The sequence below is a fragment of the Temnothorax curvispinosus genome, unplaced genomic scaffold (genome assembly GCF_003070985.1).
Source record: "Temnothorax curvispinosus isolate PA1 unplaced genomic scaffold, ASM307098v1 QBEX01013028.1, whole genome shotgun sequence".
NCBI lineage: Eukaryota > Metazoa > Arthropoda > Insecta > Hymenoptera > Formicidae > Temnothorax > Temnothorax curvispinosus.
In genome coordinates, this window is record NW_020222808.1 from 223,073 (window position 1) to 244,434 (window position 21,362).

General features: G+C 37.9%; 1 protein-coding gene across 2 annotated transcripts in view; it reads right to left on the bottom strand.

The window, feature by feature from the left end:
* Positions 1-21,362, bottom strand: part of LOC112463101 (polypeptide N-acetylgalactosaminyltransferase 2) — a 189,042-nt gene that overhangs the window by 4,228 nt on the left and 163,452 nt on the right. For both annotated transcript variants that reach the window (XM_025029292.1, XM_025029291.1), the window contains exons 4-9: positions 6,386-6,484; positions 4,185-4,252; positions 3,038-3,289; positions 2,466-2,681; positions 1,056-1,275; positions 220-430 (exon numbers count right to left, since the gene is read on the bottom strand). In XM_025029292.1, coding sequence (XP_024885060.1) covers positions 220-430; positions 1,056-1,275; positions 2,466-2,681; positions 3,038-3,289; positions 4,185-4,252; positions 6,386-6,484 — 1,066 coding nt within the window. The remainder of the gene's footprint in view (positions 1-219; positions 431-1,055; positions 1,276-2,465; positions 2,682-3,037; positions 3,290-4,184; positions 4,253-6,385; positions 6,485-21,362) is intronic.

Sequence of the window (21,362 nt, forward strand, 5' to 3'; positions counted from 1 at the left end):
ACTGTAAAACTTGCAAGCCTGTTAGAAGATATTAAATAAACGATTATCAAAATGGCTATAAAATCGACTACAATGTAGACAGAATGTTTCATGAATTTTTTTTATATTTTTAAAAATACTTTAAGGTAGGGAAAAACAGCGTTGAATGTGACAGACCCACGTTATACGTTATATACTTAGAAGGTACCGAAAAAACGTATACATTTTAAGAACGCTTACCTGGTTACCACCAGTGTCGTGACAAGGATAGAGACCGACGTTTCCGTCGAGAAGATGGCCCATGCTGTCCAAGCAGGCGGTGCCCTGCTTCAGAGATCCTCCTGGACCACCCTCGCTCGTGGGTATGACTAATTCGGGGTATACGTTCTTCAAATACCAACTGAAAGGCTTGCAATGCAATCTCCGTTTTAGCTCCATCCTATCTTGGATGCTGAAACGCATAATTATTCGCAGAATTAATATAACTGAATTTTAATTGTAGATAGCAAAACGTCTGTTATATTTACGAAATATGTCAGTAAACTCGTGACGAGCATTTACGCAAATAACATGTAAAGCTGCGTTCGCAAATGCTCAGCAATAGTATTGAATTTGTTTCAAGCAACGGGGTTTATTCAATATTCGTTACATTTTTCCAGCAACAGTTTACATATTATTGATAGAAACAATTTACATATCTTTGCTGTAAAAGCACCATAAGTATGAATCTTAGACGATTTAAGATTCATGTTTACGTAATGTTTGTGCGGCAACAATACGTAAATTGTTTTTAGCAACACGTTTGCATGATTTTGCACACTCATGTTTTGCTATCAGGGTATCCTTCAAATCCTGTCAAACGCTCTAATTGTCTATTTATATGCCTAACAATATCAAAATATATACTGAAGCCGCAACTTGATATAAAGATTTCATAATTTGTAATATAGATATTCAAGAGATTGTTCGATATATCACAAACTTTAATGCGGTGTTAAGACAATAGGATGAAATATAGCGAAATCAGGATATTGCCCTAAAGTTTAATTGAGATGTCAGCGCGCATCCAGGCTTACTTTCCATAAGGGATGTTTCGTGCTAACGGCACGGCATTGTAGTAGAACTGTTTGTAGTCGTCCATCCATACTTCGGCGGCGCGCCTCGTGTTTCGAGCAAACACGTTTCCGCTGCCTCCGGGGAACGAGTAAGGATGACGTTTGCGAAATACATGGCCCACACGTGAGCACGGGATAATCTCCAAGCTGCCACCGCATTGCCACACGCGAAACGATATTTCTGAAAGAAAGTTACAAGTGCACGCGGTAAGTGCTAATGTTAAGCATGGACTCCCTTCTCTATCATATTGTGTCATATTACTCGTTATTTTCTTGGGATATTTTATGTTGCAAATTAAAAAGGACGTTGAAAGAATCTCTGTCAATCATTTATATATAAGAGAACGGGATTTACATTTTATATATATTTGCAAAGTTTTGTTAGCTATTGGAAAAATACTACTTCTAATGTAAATCTTTCATCAAAGTTATGCTAAACTGAAATAGCGTTAAGACTTTTTCAAAGAAACTCCACAATTTCTGTCCGAAATAGGGGGGAAAAGGGGGCGCAGTTATTTCTAACTTCACACTTCCGACATATATTGGTTTGCCTTGCCGTGTTTTCCACAAAGTTCTTACGAACTGCACACGAGATGGTAGTTTCTGTCAAAGAGTTCGTTTCCTTCGTATTTGAAAAGTGTAATGACAGACACGGCACTTTTCTCACAACTTTAAGTCACGAGTTCTGCGACACTAATTTTGTATTACGCTTTTAATTAAACATATTTCAGCACAAACTTTGTTTAAATTGAAGTTTAATTAATAATATTAATAAATTCATTTTTTGATTGATTGTTTTATGATAAAAAAAAAACAAAATAAAAAAATTTTTATTGCGTGCAATGAAAAGGAATTGTAAGCGATCGCAATTCTCTGCGAATTTTCGAGAGTTGCTTTCAAGCATTTATTTACGCAGCCGAGCCGTCAGATATAGTGATGAATGAGCTAATATTTACGCCAGTATGATGCTTTTTAATAAAATTTAATGGGAAACGCTCATTAAAACTTGTTGAGAAATTATAACTTTCGACTATATTGATCCAATAAAAAGTTTACTCTGCTGCAAAATACTCATCGTGAGTTTGCGCGTGCCTCGCAACAAAGTTTTTGCAGCGAAGTACATCGACCATGTGCAATATCTTTCGTAGCGTATTTACATATTCGTTAAAATAAAATAGCTCCGAACGTTATCTCTAGAGAATAAATATCAATATAAACAGTGCCTCAGTAAAAATATTCTACTAAAATATTTTTGAATATTCCGTAGAAGAGAAAAACGCGGTTGAAAGAATTTAATTATAAGAATATGCGTTTAGCTCTTTGAACTTTCTGAATATTTTGTACTCTGTACATAAAACTGTAAATATTTACCGAGATTTTCGCCGCCCCAAACATCCATCTGAGTATCGTATTTGCCGAGTTTCTCGAAATACGCTTTGTTGATGACAAACAGTCCGCCAGCAATCATAGGGGTCCTAATGGCTTGTGTCGGATCCTTTTGTCTCGCTTGTCGTTCCGCCTGGCTGAGATATTCCCATTTAAAGACCAAACTCCAATCGAAACCACCTCGGAGATCGGCGGAAGCTCCTAGAAACGAGATAATATTGTCTCGAGTCGCTTATATATTTGAAATTATTTACACCATAGAATAATAGACCGAAATATAATCCTGTCCTTCGTCAGTAATAACTAACAAAAATGATTGCTTAGTTCGACTCAACTGGCCATATTTATTAAATCGTAATCTTCACAACGTTTCGACCATTTTATTCCCTTTTCAAGTGTAATCTTAGTCATAAAAGTAATAATGTAGCTATTCTACAAAACATCTTACTATTTTAGTTATAAAGGTTTGCCTAGAAATTCATCTAAAAGATAGAATATAGATTTTTACTAAAGACATGCAATTTTAAAGAATATCGATTTTTGTCATTGACACTCACCGATATATTGAAAAGTATCCATACTGATTACATCGATCACAGGACACACCACTCTCGACGGATCCTCGGCTACCCTTTCCAAGAGTGGTTCGAGCCAGTCGGCGTTGCACTCGCAGTGCGAATCTAAAAACGTTAGCACACTCGCGGTAGCTGCATCCGCGCCGCGGACACGCGATCTCATTAGGCCCTCTCTCTTCTCGTTTCTGATCACACGAACTTTGTGGATTCGCGATAACTCCTCGCCGTCCTCGGCTGCAAACAAATCAATCTTCCTTGCCACACAACATTTTTAACCCTATTCACTCCAAATATGCCCTTTCGTGTCCCACGAGTTTCTAACACTCGTAAAAAGGCGGAGTTTCTAACACTTGTAAAAAAATATTTAAATAAATGATTTCCAAATGTTATTTACATTGATTTTTAGTCGAAGGTACACAGATATTATAATAATTTTTGGAGAATTTTTCAAATAACATTATAAAAAAAACACGTGGGACTCCAAAGTGCATGGTTGGAGGATTAAAGGGGCGGAAAAAACGTTGGAGTGAATAGGGTTAATTTTACGTCGATTAAACTTATTTTATTTTAAATACTCCATTGCGAGACATTACATTTACTGCGTTAAAAATTCTATTTGTAATTTACTATATCTTCAATATTATATATCCATTCAATCAAGGCACCCTAATAATTCTTGTTAAGAAAATATAAACTCCAGATTGAGTGTATAAGTTCAAATTTCAAGATTATAATTTAATGCCATTCTGAGCGGTAAATAACGTCATAAATGACGAACTAGCCGTGGGTCATCAACCTTTTAATAGTATTAAACGCAATATTAAATGTAACATTAAACACAATTTTCCGTAATTGAATATACATATAATTAGCATTTTAATTACACTAAATTCCATTAAATATTATATGCAGTATTCTCCTCGTAGCGGCTTGATCCCCGCGAGTAATTCATCATTCCTAATTCTATAATATAGATATATCAGATTTTATTACAGATTATTTTATATTATATTTTTTATGCATTATAAATTGACTAAAAAGTAGAATTTTAAATTTCTTGGACGGAAAGTAATATTACGTTTTTCGAAAATTCGAACCAATATATAAACTAGTACATAAAACTACTTACGATGGTCGCTAAAATCGTCCACCAAAATAATTTCCTTGATTAGATGTTCGGGACTTCTGTTCAGAACACTAAAAGCAAAGCAAAAACTTTTAATTTAAAGTTAAATATTAATCTTCTCACATATTTAATAACACTGCTATTCTTTTACTATTTACTATATTATTTTTATTATTTTATAACTTCAGAAATTTTATACATTATAAATTAAATAAAGGGTAACAATTATACATCGATAGAATTATACTGTATTAATTTTTTTATTTCTACTTCATTAGTTATTTATTACATGCATCTTACTATTAATTAGGGTAATATTTTAAATATTACTATTGACGTAAGATCATTTTTTAATGTAATACTTCTTTTCTTTCTCTCTATTCAATTTAAAAGCTCAATACGCCTGAATCCTATCATTCATTTCTATATAAACTTTTCCAGTCGATTAATGTCGAATAAACTGAGATTAAGAGAAGAACAGAAGCTTCGGGGATTGTCCTATTGAATCTTTTATCAAAGTTTCAAGGACTTTGTGCATCACTTGTCCCTTGTTTGAACGTTCTCGTATTGCCCCGTTCCATTATTCTCGTGAGTTTAGTTTAAAAGGATTATAGCAAATAATTAGGGCTCTCTCCACTAATTAAAACTATCTCATATTGAGGGAAAAAGTTCACCTTTACGGTCATTTCTTAAATTAAAATCCTGAATGTCAACTATATTTTATCAATAATCGTATCGATAAAATATTTTGTTTTATAAATTTCTTCTCCGTTGGTTAAGATATCGTTAACTGTTAAGATATCATTTTAACTTTTGGGGAAAAAAAAACAAGATTTAAAATCGCGAAGAATTTCACGCTCCACATCAAGATGGTGGTGAAGTGCGGTCTCGTCGTGGTAATTAAGACTTCCTTTTAATTTCATCGAGTCGACGTGATACGGCCCGATATATTTTCCTGACGCCGCGCCGCCATGTTACGGAGTTAAATAAATTTTCCGACTCTTGCCTGCTTCCTTCTTCCGGTTCGACGAGAGAACTTCGAGCAACTTTTGCACGGAGGCTACCTCCGGCGAGTAATGTGGATCCTCGTACTTTCCTTTCCTCGGCATGACGTCGCGTAGTAAAAAATGCTTTAATTAATACGAGGACGCTTTATGAGAAAATGTAATGATTTATGTCTCCGGATAGACGATAAATGATACCGGTAAAATGGACAAAATCAGTAAAAGCAAAGCAAGCAGCAGTGAAAAAAAATTTTTAATTGGCAAAATTGAAGAAGCAAAGTTGGAAGATCCACACATAGCTGAGTGAAAACTAGTAAAGCCATAGACCTCTAGAACAATTTACTATTCCTTTTTGCACTTTGCTTATTCATTATTACGTAAAAAAAAATGCGAGACGTTTAAAAAAAATATCCATTATAAATTGAAATTAAGTCTCATATGTAATTTTGTCAGATCAAAAATCTATTACTCAAATCAAATTAATTGAGTCATCATTACGCCGATAACGTTTTACATTATCAATCAGAATAAAGATTTTGATATTTCTTTATATTCTTCATTTCAATAAATAAAACAATATAATTTTCTTCACATATCTGATTATCGTTTATATATTGAAGATATTTCTCGATTCTCGAATTCTTCGGTTCGTCACGTCCGCGTGTACGAGCGCATAATAAGTTCGAGGAATAAAACGATGGAACGACGATTAGAAAATTCCATTGCATGCTTTCCATCGCTATCGCCCACTTCCGGCTCGAATTGAGAATCCTCTCGCGCTTCTCGCAACCCGTTGATGCATCGAGAATTGAAGATCGCCGTGGTGCACATATACTATCTACGATCGCGTGAGAATTTGCCCATTGGCAATTACTTTGCGTTTGAGAATTTGATTGCACGAATACCTGCATATTTAATACACTTTTGCGAAATTTACTAATTCTTTTTTTTTATACATATTTCTTCTTTTTTTATTTTATACTTTTATAATTTGAGACAAAAGAAATAAATGTACAATCTCTTTGTCTATTTATATACAAAATTATTTATATATATATTCTTTATATAATAGTTTTCTATATATATAAATCTATTTATTTATATATAAAATGCTTAAGAAAAACCTTGAAAAATGATAGATTTAAATATTAATCATAATTGTTTTGCATTTTATGTAAAGTCAAACTATTTCTAATTTACCTGACGACAGTTCTGAGTAGCGTAGACCGTGCCTCATTGTGGAAAGTAATTATAACGGAAGTCGGTGGCAAATCCTGTCTCCATTGTTTCATCCTACACCTGTATAACGAGAAAACAGCATAATTATAATAGTTGCCTAGATATCGTAGATAAACGTATGAATATGGTTTAGATGTAAATTAAGATTAATGAATGGATAATAAGACTCTATCTAACGGTATCTGTATTGTGTTAGCTTAATGTAATGCTATTCTATAATCTTGCAATAAAAATTTATTAAGTACAGATAATAATAAACACAAACAATTATGGATCGCGTGTAAAAATAAAAACAGGTTTGCCAGATTAAAATTTATAAAAAAATCTGCAATTTGGTCGTTGGATTAACAATATATTGTAATCGAACAAATGGCCAAACTAGCATTCCCGTTATCGCAAGACATATTTTTTTCAATGTAATATTGAATTCAGCAATATCGTTTCAAACTGCTTCAGTAAACCGATGTTTTTGCGTGCTAACGCGCTCTCATCGATTTGTTCTACAAAATTTCATTCAATATGGTTAACGACAGATAACACGTCGCATTAGTTTCAATATTGGCCATTCGATCGATGCAATAAGTTATCAGTAAATATTGGTTGCTTATCACTGTTTGCACATGCATTCAATAGTTTCACGCACACAATCCTAGATGATCAATTTTATATAAGACAATCAACCAGACATTCCGGAAGCACAATATTTAGGCCAAATTATTAAAATTTGCTTTAAAAACTATTTTTATGCCCAATATTAAAATAATTGGCTAATATACATGTAAAATATTTTTTCATTTTTATTAATCGTAATATAAAGCAGATATGAAAATACAATACAATGCCTGAAAAATACTGAAATTTTATATTTGCTTTAATTTATTGCTACTTTTATGTTACTTTTATATTGCTACTATTACCTGTTATGATCATATAATAATAAAAATAGATGAAAAAGATTGAAATGATAATATTCGTGGATTTAAGAACTAGCCTAACCGCCAGAAGTTGCGCTTAAGCAGAAGAAAAAAAAAGAGGATAGAGAAAGAACTAAAAGGACGATCCCATTTGAGGCACTGAGCTGGCACGCAGAGAGGGTACATAAACGCGGCCAGACGACCAGAACGATCCCAATATGTCAGCCCCTCTTTGCCGAGATAAACTCGCGGGACGTGCGTTGAATGCAGTTACCTCGGCGCATAGGTGCGCGAATGCACTTTTTCGCGCCGTCGCGCGTCAAACGAGATCGCGAAAAATTTGCACCGTCGCGTCGCCGCCGCCGTGTGCGAGACATCCCCGCTGGATAGGAAGATGACCGGTGAACATGTGACTGCGATTTATTAATCCCCGAAGCGAGTCGGATACGGGGTTTTCGAGATGAAACAAAACGTGACACTCTGCGTATTGCGAGTAAAAATACATGATCCTCGCGTATTTCTCACGTGCGCAAATATAAGATGAGATTAAGACTGTGTCTTTTCAGATATGAATTGTTTTATCAATCTTAATTAGCGCAATATAGATCATTTTCACTGTAATTTAATTAACCATGTTTAACAATTAATTCTTGCAACATGCTGTCTGTTGTCAATTATCACTTTACCGAACCACCAACCGGTTTAATTCATCGTTATACTTTTATTCATGTTTAATCAAGCGACTCGAGTAACGGACAAGTTCAGTAATGAGTAATTTAGATATTCATCACCATGTTTATCCTCTTTTCGACACCTCCGCTTCGTCGCGTCGCCTCGCTCCCCGAGGCGGTACCCGAATCGACAAATTAATTCCGGGGGACCATAATTTCACATTAAAGTCGGCTAGTCTCCACGGCGGCGACATGTTTGCCAGCAACAAAATTGCGCGCGCGAGCCTTAAAGCGACTCCGGCAGATGAGACGGATCATCCGGACGGTTTAATTCGAAACTTCAATTTAGGATCCGCTCCGCGCCGCTATCCGCTAAAGTGGATAACGCGCGGCCAGTCTGTGCGATTCCATTGAACGCTCGATCGCATATACGATGTTTCACGAGCACATATGTATGTACATGCTTGCGCGGATTGACCATTGCCAGAGAATGTGTCCTACAAGATAGAGACAAATATAGAGAGATAGATACAGAGATAGAGAGAAAAAGAGAGAGAGAGAGAGAGAGAGAGAGAGAATGACAAAGGATAAAATACATCTGTGAAAGCAGTATACAGAGTGTTGCAATTAAAATAAATCGATATCCTCATTATCCTCTAAATTGAATGATCAAACTAGAGTATCCAATATTATCGGATTTTCCAGATAAATTTATGATCACTTTTCAAAATGTTTCATATTTAACCTTATTTAATAAAGCGTGTTGAGATTATTTTTGTTGGAAACTAGAATCTATTTGAGTATAAGTACAGAAATTTGTGTTATTCTTTATTCTAAACTCTAGCTCTACAACAAGATACGTACCTAATAAATTTTTACTACGAAAATTGTAAAATATAACTACACTACGATTTATCTTTATACTCGAGAATCTATTAGAGTGCTTATACGGATGCCTGTTGGGCGAGGGCGTAAAGAAGAGACGTTCGAGGATGAAAAAAGTGCATAAAGGACATAAAACGGAATTAGGATGTAACATTTCGGTGCTCTGTGAAAATAGCCTTTTTCCCCCGAGAAGCCTCGATCCGTACGTTGCTCGCCTCGTGGGCTCGCGCGAATAACTTGCGAAACAGGATATTAAATTTTTAATCCATCACCGAAGCCGAGCGAGAACGGATATTCCGGAGCAAGAAAATTAATACTAGAAACACGACAATTGGGTTTTTTCTTCCGATTCGATTCAAGTGATTATTTTGAGTGTAAGTTATTTTTATCGTAATCCTTTTCTCTCGAGAAACAGTTGCATATTAATCCTAGATATAGAGAAAAATATCGAAATATTGGGAAATAATACAAGATATTATTTAAAGCCCTCGGTATAAGTACAATACTATTACTTATAATGTAACATCAAAATAGTTACTCTCAGAACAAATTATGGAGACCAATGAAAAGACAGCTGTATAATAAAGCGTCTGAAATTGTAATATATTTCTAAACAAAATCGTTAAATTAAATTTCATGACTTCCGTCTGGTACGAACACAATCGAATTGCACGTTATTCGGCATTTATTATTGGGGCGATAAATTATATCAGGCGAAATAGAAAACGTTGTGCTGACTGATTACAGCAATTGAGGCAAATACGTAATCTATCCCTAATGCCGCGCATCATAGATGAAGACATGAAATATGAAATGCTACACATGCAATCTTACATGAGCGTCGCAAGTCCAGGGAATTTTTCATCATCCTTTTTCATCGTCCGTTACAAACTCCGCTGATTCCATCGCAAATTTGACGCGTCACATTTACAGACTTTTTTTAATACGTTAGACAAAAGGGACGACACGTTAATCACGCGTGATTTTGTGTCGCATTGCACTGAGCGGCTTGGCGAATGCGCAAATCGCGTTAGCGCCAAAAATCATGTTACTCCTGGACATTGCGCGCTCTCGAATCGTGTTTTGTTCGTGCGCCGGGCGTTAATTTCGGAAAATGCAAAAAGCATTCCCGTGCTAGCTGCGAGAGAGTGCGTTGCCCGCGCGTTGCCGACACCGGGATTGCATCCTATGAAATCAGAGTGCATCGTGCCCTGGTTTACAGATCTGTTTGGTGTCACGAAAAACGAGGAGATGTAAGAGAAAGAGAGAGGAGGAGAAGGTGGTGGTGGTGGTACGCCGCACAAAGTTTCAGACGTACGATACATTGTTGTTGGCTACAGTTTTAACGCCGCTCCTAATGGATTACACACGTCTTACGGGCAGCGTAAAATGACAAACATTTTATACAGCACTCGCAAGAAAACACACACATACTCCTTTTTCTGATTACACTTTGTGCAATGAGTTCCCCGCGAAGAAGTGCGAGTCATATTGAGAGAGAAAGAAATGAAACGAGAGCAAAAGAAACATGTCGAAAAGGGAATAATCCACTAATGATATTTCTTTAACGTCCTTAGCGTTTTCTCGGTTTGTTTTGGCCTCGTGCGCACGAGTGCGCGACAATGATTTTTAAAAGCGTCAAATATAGGTCCCCCACGGTTTCCGGGCTCCATATGTCTCGATTCTTTTGACGTATTGAAGACAACGCTGATTGCTTTTCCATTTGCGGGTGACGGGGCTCGAAATGCGCGGCGGTAACTCCCGCGGGTGCGAAACGCCCGAAGCTAACGAGCTGCTCGTCGTCGTTCTCTGTCACGGGAGACCACTCCTGCATTGTACGACACGGATTGCGCCGGTACGCAAATATTATTTTAACGAAGTTACGAAGCTATCGAACCCATTCGCGGTCCGGTCACGCGAGTGTTAGTATCGATTTTCTCTTTCGTTCGCCTATGAATGGCCCGGTACAGCGGCCTGTTTTTTAAAACGCAGACGCACTTACGAGAAAACAGACGATTTTTGGAAACATTGGATAGTAAAATAAGAGACATATGTATTCTTTTTTTTACATGCATATTTTATTTGTATATAACTTTTATGAGTTGGAAAAACACTCGACGCCAACATGTGTAACGTACACAAAAAAATGTTTTAAACGCTTTTATTATACATTTTTTAAATAGAAAATATAGTCTATTTTTCTTTTTGTTTTAAAAAACTTTACAGAGAACGTGTAACACGGCTTAACTTTCGCGTTTCGAATCGGATGTACAGACTTAAAGATAAAAAATGCGATAATTATAAAATAATCCAGCAAATGCGTGATCTAGCCTTGGATAAACAATAGCAGAAATTTGCAATTTGCTGTTTGCGAAACGATATTGCAATTTTACGAGACATATTCGAGCTGACATAAAGATAAATCGGTGACACATAATAACACAATATAATATTGAATCTAGGTATTTAATCAGAATTCGGCAACGAGCGTATATCATTTAATTGAGCGTGATAGCGTCGATACGTGTCAATTCACAGTAGTGTCGTTAACGCGATCGGAATAATACGAGCGGAAGGGATTAATTTGCAGCAACCGACCAGTCGTTTAAATTCATGTATCAGATTATACGAGTTCGAGACTTGGACGCGCAAACGCGCGCGCAAAACGAGTATAAGCGCAATCATTTTGGTGGTAATTGAATGTTTAATCACACTGCGTAAATGTGTATGCCTCGCCGGTCAGGTGCCACAATAATCGATTTCCGTTGGTATAATTACGAAGGTTTGGGCATGCACCTCGATACCCGTAAATGACTACGTAATTTAAAAGAACGGCTTTGTACCGTAAAAATGCGGAATTGTCGTTGCCAATTAACTTTACATATGAGTACAACGAATCATAATTACCCCAGCGAACGCGTAATAACATTACGTAACTCTGCTTTATATATATTAACGCGTGCCCAACCATTCACGTCGAAACCAACGAGTCACGTTTGCGCATGCTGTGCAACCGCATATTTTGTAGCAACAGATTGTACTCGTAATTGTTTTTTAAGTAATCAAGTTTCCCGTAACATGGTTTTTCCAATTTTTGCGATACATGTTGTGTCAAAGAGTGGATTTCACAAAAGCCTCTTAATACAGAAAGTTGTTATCGTATTTCAAAACCGTATTTATATATCGCGACATTTTTTGTATAACATATATAGATTCTCTTCGACACTTATTGTGCATTTTTATTATTTTATTGTTTATTACTTGTCTACAATACACGTCGGTTATAATCCGTTCTTCATCAAATTACATACACGACCGTTATTTAAACTTTTTATTTTGCGGCAAGTTTACCCTTCATTTCTCTTGTGTGCATAGTCACTCTAATGCAGGATTAGAGCGCACATTTTAGCTGACGGAGGGTCATAAATTTCACCGATTTTATCGAGGAAAATTTAGAGACACTATAAAACCTCGTCGAACGCAAACGTATGCATACATGCGAATATATCGGCACGGTGAGTTTAGTAGCACATTAATCTGTCTGCGATATTCGAGACATTTAGACCTGTGGCAGCTCAGGACTTTAAAGAAGCCCTGAATTGTTTACAAAAATCTTTTTCCCTCCATTCCCTTGTATAAACCCAATGTTTCTCTATCTCTTTCCCTTTTTATATATATATATATATATACCTATAATATACATATATAGAGTATTAAAATATCTAGATTTATAATGTGGCGACAAAGAAGGGTAAAAATATTAGTAAGTAATCAATCAGTTAAATTAAATTGTAATCTTATTTGTTGCGTGATTATAGTATGTGTGATTTACGATCGCTTGTAACTCCTGTCTTCCCTGGTTGCGATAACATGACCGTAAAAACCCAATCCACTCAGTTTTCATTAAGAATTCATCGGAACATCGATCTTTCTCACGGCTCCACGGATGCAGCCAAATTGATCTGGCGAACGTAAATATAAATGCAATAGGGTTCAACACTCTGATCTACATACTCTTTTTCACATAATTAGATTTTAATTTTTTACTAAAAGAAATTTTTAAAATGTGACTGCGAAGCATTTTTCATAACATTGTCAATAAAATAAGTTTTCGACAAAATAAAATATTATAATAAAATAACAAAACGGTCATATTATGTAACTAAACAAATTTCATGTATAAAACAGCAAATGCAGAATAAAATGCCCTTTTTCGCATAAACGATTACATCATCAAATCGGGTATTCCACGTTCGCATTTGCACAGGAAATGATTAATTAACGACGGAATTGAACGAGACAGATCCGAGAAATCGCTTAATGAAGCTGCGGAGGAGCATCGTATTGCTCTCGGTTCGCCGAATTGGCTGGTAAAGCGATACGAGCCGTCCTTAAACCTGTCCATCCGAACGCGCTGGTATCATTATTCAAGTCCTGCCCGGGATAGGTGCTCCCCGGGAAGGCTCCGCGAGAAGAAGAGGAAGGTGCAGGTGGATGCGAGACACAACTAGGTCCCGGAGTCACTACTCTCCTCTAGATCCTCTAGACCAGCTACTACCGCGGTTTCACGAAGGAACTCGAAACTTCCCTCGTTCTGGTCGCCGTGGAACTAGCTACTTAAGGTAACGGGAGTTCCGGCGGACGATCCTCGAAGGATCAACACGATCTAACTTTCCGACCGGCGGAATGTACCGCGTATTACACGAGGAGTGGGAGAGTATGGGCAGCGTATTTCGTGAGTAATTGTGCAATTTCTTTTCATGTTTCAGCTCTGATCTTCAAACTACTTGCGGTTTTGTGCGGTATGAAGAAAGGCCTAGCTTCGAGCGAGAAGATTGTCCCAATTAGAGAAATCACGCAACGTATTGCCGGCGTGTGATTAACGTCAAACAACGTACTCTATTTCGAGAAGATAAATTCAATACTTTTATACACACCAGCAGAGAGAAGTCTGTAGAATTATACATCACGTGACGTTATAAGAAATAAATAATTACCTTTGAGGAGAGTGGATTATAAATCAGTCAATTTAGCAGTACAAGTGGACGCCCAAGTTTTTTTGCCGGAAGTAATTTATCTTCGAATAAATCATAAAAAGATTCAGTTGAAATCCAGGAGAATGATAGATGTTATTTTTATTTCAGGTTTTTATCGCCTCGAAAGAATAATTCATCTCGCAAAAATAAGCTTTCCGCTCTTAATAAAAAAAAAGTGACTAATCATGCTTTACACTTGAAAGGGTAACACACTTATCGATCAAGATGTAGTCGATTAACCAAATTATTAAGGTTACATCTAGTGGCAAATTATACATCTGTCGTTACACTTTTCATCGCTTTTTATAGCTTCCGGTGTTGTAGGTATATCAGCATCTGGCTCACGGAGAAATGAGCGTGTGATCGCGTCAAAACTGGTCGAGTCAAGAATAACGGGCCGACCTGCTGAGCATCCGGAGCGTCGTTGAGCAATACGCAAATGCTCTCTTTCTCCCGGTAAGTGCATCCTTTCTCCAGCAAGCTTGGAGGGAAATCGCATTTTCTCCTTCGGGACATGGAGGAAAGCGGTAGAGGCGGCGCAACATTAGCAAACGGACAAATCGATGGATTAAGGTCGGTCCCCAGGCGGTGATGATCGGTGCATTAGAAACCTTAGAGTTTCGCTATTGCCTTTCGCGCTATCCATCTCCTTCCACGTGTCTCTCTTTGTCTTACTCTCTTGCTGTCCTCACTTCTTTCTAATTACGACGTATGAGCTCTCTCGGCGAGCATTATAGTAGCCTATTACGGGCAACCGAGTCACGAATCGAGTTATTGATGGCCCATCAATTATATATCTCCAATTAAAATAGATCCTTTCGAACCCTTTTCACTTACAGTGTTCGAGCAGTACTCGAAGGATAATCATTTTGCTTATCCCACGCAGTGTGTACGCTGAACTCCACTTTGCATTAAGTATAGTTATTTACGAAAACTTTTTCTTCCATTTGTAACAATCGTGTAATGTAAAAGTTTTAAAGAACAAAGAAAAGGGGGAAAAAAGTGACAAAAAAGATCTGAGTTGAAATTTTGACGTTTAACACTCTTAATGGATAATTAGCATCGGCTAGATCTTCATTAATATCGACACGCAAAATAATATGTCCATCAACGCAAACAAATTAACGGATAACAATTCTATAGGTACTGAAAAGATTGACATAGTGTAGCATTGTGCTAGATCGGGCGTCAAGTCACGCGGGACAACATATCTCGGGAATCGGAAAACGTGGCTTTCCATCATTCACCCGTCCAACTAGCCGCGAGTGCCGCGACACGCGCGCACGGCCAGAGCACACATTTATCTCCGCCCCCGTTGTTAAAGCGCGCGTTCTCCGCGCGAGTGGCAAAATAACCGGGCCGGGGCCGAGCTCAAAAGAGTGTGCGACGGTGGTCCATTGTTATTCACGGATATCCGCGGCGAGGACGCACGACGCAGATAAAAGAAGAGCCGGAAACTACGGGCTCTGTGCGCCTAGCTCCGTATTCCACCGCTCCGGACGATGGCTCTCGATGGATTATAAATTGCCGGCCGAGAGCGCCGGGAATTACGGCCGGCCCGAGTGCGCGGTCGCCAACTTTTCGTGCGACCGCGCGATTTACGACGCCGTTTTCGCAGTAACGTTTTAAGTGTTCTCCAAAAACGCGAGAGACTGCGAGAGAGTGTATGTGCGTTTGCACCTCTTTGCGTTTTTAGCAGGGGAGAAAGACATTGGGTTACAAAACGTTTTCTTGATAACTTCTAAAAGGACCGAAAGAAACTCTCCCTCTTATCGCGAAAATCGCGGTGATCATCGGATATTAGAAGGTTTACTTGCTTGGGCAACATAAATTCGCCAATCTCGCGGCGAAGTTTTCTGACTCCAGCACGTTTGAACATTTCCGCATTTCCGCAATTGTCAGCGGCCGATGCTATCGGAAGCAAACTGCCCTTACGGCATTCGAGCTTCCGGCTCGTTCTTACGGCGAGTACGCGACTATATCTAGCGCGATTTCGCGGCTTCCTGCAGTTCGGTGCACGACCGAAACTTGGTGGTTCACGCGAACGAGCGAGTGTGCGAGAGAGAGCAGTCGGGGTAAACTTTTCTCTTAGTCACGGATCAGCTCGTGTGCACGTAGAACGGCTTGGACGACCCTTAATCCACATGAGTAACACACACGAATATCGATTTCCGCGGACCCCCGTAAATGCCCCCCGGTACGAGCAACGTCCAGGAACTTGCGTGGTCGGTAAGTGCTCCATCCGACGCCGACGGCTACTAAATCGAATTAGGGATACGCTTGTTCGCGCAAGGAGTGCGCTAGCCGACTAACCCTGACACACAGTGTCGTATGACTTGTTATCCTGCGTAAATATCTCGCAGAAACAAATAAGCGAATATGTATACGCAGAGAGCTTCGGCCGTATCCCTTTTGTTGAATTTGTTATTAGTTCGGAAAGGGTACCTCGTTCATGGTATGTAAATTTGATCATGTATCTTCGCAACGGTACCTTGTTCACATTTTTCGAAACTTCGCGTATATTCCCGAATATTTCGGCGGAATATTTCACAATAATGGTATTTTAGGATAATGTATGTATTATAATGTTATTTATTTCTACACTTTTGTACAGAATTTTGTGTCGCAAAAAGACGAATGCCATTTCGCGTGGTCGAGAAGTCTCGTTTTCTTGCGACGTAACGTGTAAAAGGGCACGTAACTATTTTATTATATTATTACTTAGCGATAAGCAGGATAGGAGAAGTTATCGCAGATTATCCTCTATATACTCGCGATGTTATGCAAATTACTGAACCCTCCCGGCAAACTCCCAGGCGCCAAGTTAGAGGCTTCCGTCTTCCATTCCCAAGCGCACCCGCTGTATCCACATACGTCTTTGTATATCCACACGCTTATATACACATTTACCGTCCCGAACTCCTTTATTCTGTGTAACTTTCATGTTCTCGTTCACAAGTCAAGATAGCTGCAGAATGTATTACATCGCCATTGTTTATTAATTAGTAAGTAGACGTATATATAATGTTAATAGATGAGGATGTGGGGTAACCCTTCAGTGAACGCGTGAAAATTTGAAACGTAAAAGAGTGCGTGTAAATTACACCTCACATTATTTATGCTGTAAATGTTAAACCAATAATTAATATTTTTTGCTTTCTGTTTAATATTGTTGATTGTTGCACGTATCTTCAATAATCGGTTCTGTATTAAAGTTCAGAGCACTCATTTTTTACAAGCTGTTGTGAGAGGGATGTAAAATACATCCTACGCGCTCAATGGAGAGTTAAATCAATATAATATTTTTCACCTATTCATTTGAAATCCAGTACACGATTTGGCTACAATAAATACGTAATATTTTGCGAACGCAATGATACGATATTAAGGGCAGAATGGAGTTATTGCAGGTTGGTATTCATACGCTAATGCAGCGAGCTAGTAGTATTTTCAGGATTCGAATCTGAAATATTTGCATACATTATTTCCATCCAGCGACAAAATTCCGCCCGGAAGATCCCTCTCAGCGACAGTTCGAGATCACCGTAGAAAATATCCGGTTTCGCTTTATTATTCTTTATCCCGCTAGAAAATACCTGGATCTTCTATTTTCGCGTGACAGCGCCCCGCGCTGCAAACAGCCTTCCGCAGCCCGAGAATGCCCTTGGGAGAAATGGCAACGTGAAACTACCCTATTAACATTTTTTCGGTATAATACTGCTGGAATAACCGGGAAAGCTTTCGCGGCTTTAAATTTCTGGAATAGCCCGTAATAAGAAAGAGGAAAGAGAGACAAAGACCCCAAGTATCATCTTTTCTCATGGATTGACGTTAATTGTATGCTGAATGCATACATGTAATTTCAAATTCATCTCACGATCGATTGTTTCCGTTCCCGGAATCATTGATATGCAATTTCCCTGTTTTTTTTTTCACGACTCGCGGAGCTTTTCATAGATCCATCATCGTGTAATTAAATGCAGAGTCATTATTGTTCATGAATGGTATTTTACCATACATATGCAGATGTTTTGCGACGATATTTATTTGAAGTATGGTCAACATTATCGTTCAAAGCAAGTAAATAGCGAGCTATTTTTCCAGAATTTTCACAGCATTATTCGTGACGAATATTTTCCGCTGCAGCACCGAGCGTAAAGCTATGGAAACGCGCGGGGAAATTGGCCGAAGGCTCCGGTTTCTCGTTGTTACGTACATACAGCGCAATAAACAAAAGAATAGCGCGCGCCGGCGTCACTGTGCCGGAAATATATGCTTAAAGGAAGAAGGTCGGGGGCGCCTATACGAACGAGAAGAAAGAAGAGAGAGAGAGAGAGAGAGCGCGCGAGAGAAGAAGGGGTGTCTCCATGGGATTCTGGTGTGGCGAAAGTAATGCGGCTATAAGTTACACGTCCTCCTCCTTGGTTTTCGCATTCATGACGTGGCCTTGGATACGAGCGAAATAGGTTTCCTCTCGCTCACCCCCTCGTTGTCGCTCATCGTTTCCGCATGTTTGTTTGCCCCCTTCGTCGCCGCGATTTAACGCGGATTTCTCCGTCTCGCGTCAAAGCTTACGACGAGATTTATTAAATTATCCCTATTAAATATATCCCTTTTCGCGCGTTTACGCGCGTTACCCGATTGCGAGATCGTTAAACTTTCTAGCAACCGACGACACAGTCGTTTAATTTAACGCTAATCTTGGCACTTAGCTAAATCTTTTCTCTAGCTATACATCGCGTATAAAAATGCACGAGTATAAGTGGTTTGTGACGTCAAACGTAGTTCAGATGTGTAGAAAGTCTTACTGTCAATTTTTACTTGTTTTCGACTATTTTTTGAATATTAGTTTGAAATGTTTGTACTACTGATGAACATGGAACAAAGAAAATGCAAAACGGTCGGCCGAGAGATCAAGATTTTCGAGGAACGACATGAATTTTTAAGCGTCAGAAATATGATTTGACTGGTCTTTGGTGAACAACCTTGTCAGGAATGCCGTGGGACCACTTTGTCAAAGTCAATATGACATCGAGGACACAGTCAACTGACCCGCGCAATTCGACGGAGTCGTATAAACTGCTTGATTTAACGCCACTTTGTCAGATTGCTGCCGAAAGCTGCCAATTAAAATTCGATCCGTGAAAGTGAGATCGTGAATACGAAATTAAAAATCCGCGAAAGTGAGATCGTGAATACGAAATTAAAAATCTATTTTTATATACCTAAGAAGATTTATATAAATAATCGGCTTATCTGTTTTCCGATTAGCATAATCGTGACGTATTTGTTACAGATGACTATAGCATTAGAATGCCTGGTACAATCATACTTCGTTCAATCCCACAATAGATTCAGATTATATATCGGATATACAGCGTAACACGTGACTTATACTCCCATTTGCGGCGCTGGAATAGGTAATAAAAATGCCAGCTGCAGTCGACATAAATTTGTTTGACTTCAGCTATGCATCGAGATGGGGTGTATTAATACTACGAGTAATTTCGGGTCTCCTATTATTTGCGCTCTGATTTTTGTAACTACGATACATTTCATATATTACGATATTTGTGTGTCGCGAATTTGCTGCAAATTTACAAGCTTATATTTTTAAGCTGCGGTCGTAAATTTACAGCGGAATTTAAACTACTCTACGCTGTGAGATTTTTGCGAATAATTTTCAGTAAATCAAATTTCATCAATTCTAAATTTAGACAATATTGTCAATTATTCCAACTGTTCGGTCGAATCAATGCTATGTTAAGCTCTCTGCTGTCTAAAAATTGCTATATAATTCTACATGTTTGTCTAGCTCTGAAATTATTAATCTAAAGATTAATTAGTTCAAGAATTGAATTCCGCCTTCTCAGCAGCCGAGTTCGAGTTGTTGGCTCACATTGTGATCGAAAACGGTACTTCGCAGAGATCGAGAACGATCATTAGTTATGGCTGTATAGGAGCGGGTCAACATTTGACTTGGCAGAATTGAGTTGCTGCCGCGGCAGGTCAGAAACTTTTGTTTAACAAGAATAAGGGATTTTGATTGTTTCTTCGCCAGTGTTATTTATGAACAAAAGTTAATTCCGTGTGAATTTCATGTTATATAGATTTTTATTTTACATTGGATACAGCAATAACACGGCAAGCTTCTAAATTATTTTACGTTAATTTTACAGATCAAATATTTAAACAAAATATAACAATAATCAACTGATAAACAACAACGACTAGCAACCAAATTGGAATAAAATCGTTCTTTACACCTCGTTGAAAGATTCAATTAGTATGTCCGATAATTGCTTTGGGTGAAATTGTTATCCACTCGACAAAAGAAGTAAAGATATATGATATATGATATACTGTTCATTGTTTTCCGCTTTTCATTAGGGTAATTTAAGTGTGCACCCGTAAACATATTGTTATAATAAACAATATCTGTTTGGAATTAATGTTTTGTTCATGATCAGTTAATTGGTTTATTATTATTATATAAGCTCCACATAAAGTGAGCTTATATAATATATATAAATATGACATCAAAATAGAAACCTTCGATGAGAATATAGTCGTATTTTCTGCAATCGTAACCAGAATTCTGCTAATAATTGATATTATTTTTAATACGGTATTATCCAAGATCAGTATATTTTTATATTGAAATAAAATACAATATATATTTATTTGATAAATTTACTGTTTTTTTTTAAATGTAGAATTTATGAATTTCGCACTTTTTGGCATTATATATGCTTTATTTGGAAATTTCATCATTTGATGAAAGCTGCAGTCGATGCGGTCTTCGTGATATTGCAAAATGCAACCAATTCGGAATATGTTGGAAAATTGCATCATACGTTCGTGACAATGCGATAGGGATAATTTCACGTCAATATGGATTGTTCGGATTTCTCCCAACGGGAAATTCGTATTGTTATAACCGCACGAGAGAAATAATTTAATCTCTTGCACCGTTCGCGCCCTATTGGAAATGGCTAAAAACTAATTTCTAATAAAAATTATCTGCTGAATTCTTTCTTCTTTCTCTGAATGTAAATATATATATGAAATCCATGAATAAAGAGAAATGCGAGTTTCAAGAGACCATTTATGTAAATGATGCCGATGATGCCGATACTCCGTTCTCCGGGTAGAGTAGCGCGACGCGGTAAATTATGCAAATAAGAAAAAGCGATTTCAAGTTGGTACGCTGGTCTGTGCATCGCATCGCATCGTATATTGCCTATCCGTCATCGGCTGTAACCGGGTGTGTCCGCACCGTCGACAATGCTCGTCCGGCGCGTAACCGTGCAAAACTCGAAAACTTCGTTTTTGCTCGAATACACGTTTGATGGTGCCGGCGCTACCGAATTTGTCCGTCCTTTAATCTCGTTAAGCCGGATTTATTGGCCAGCATCGGTACACGGCACAA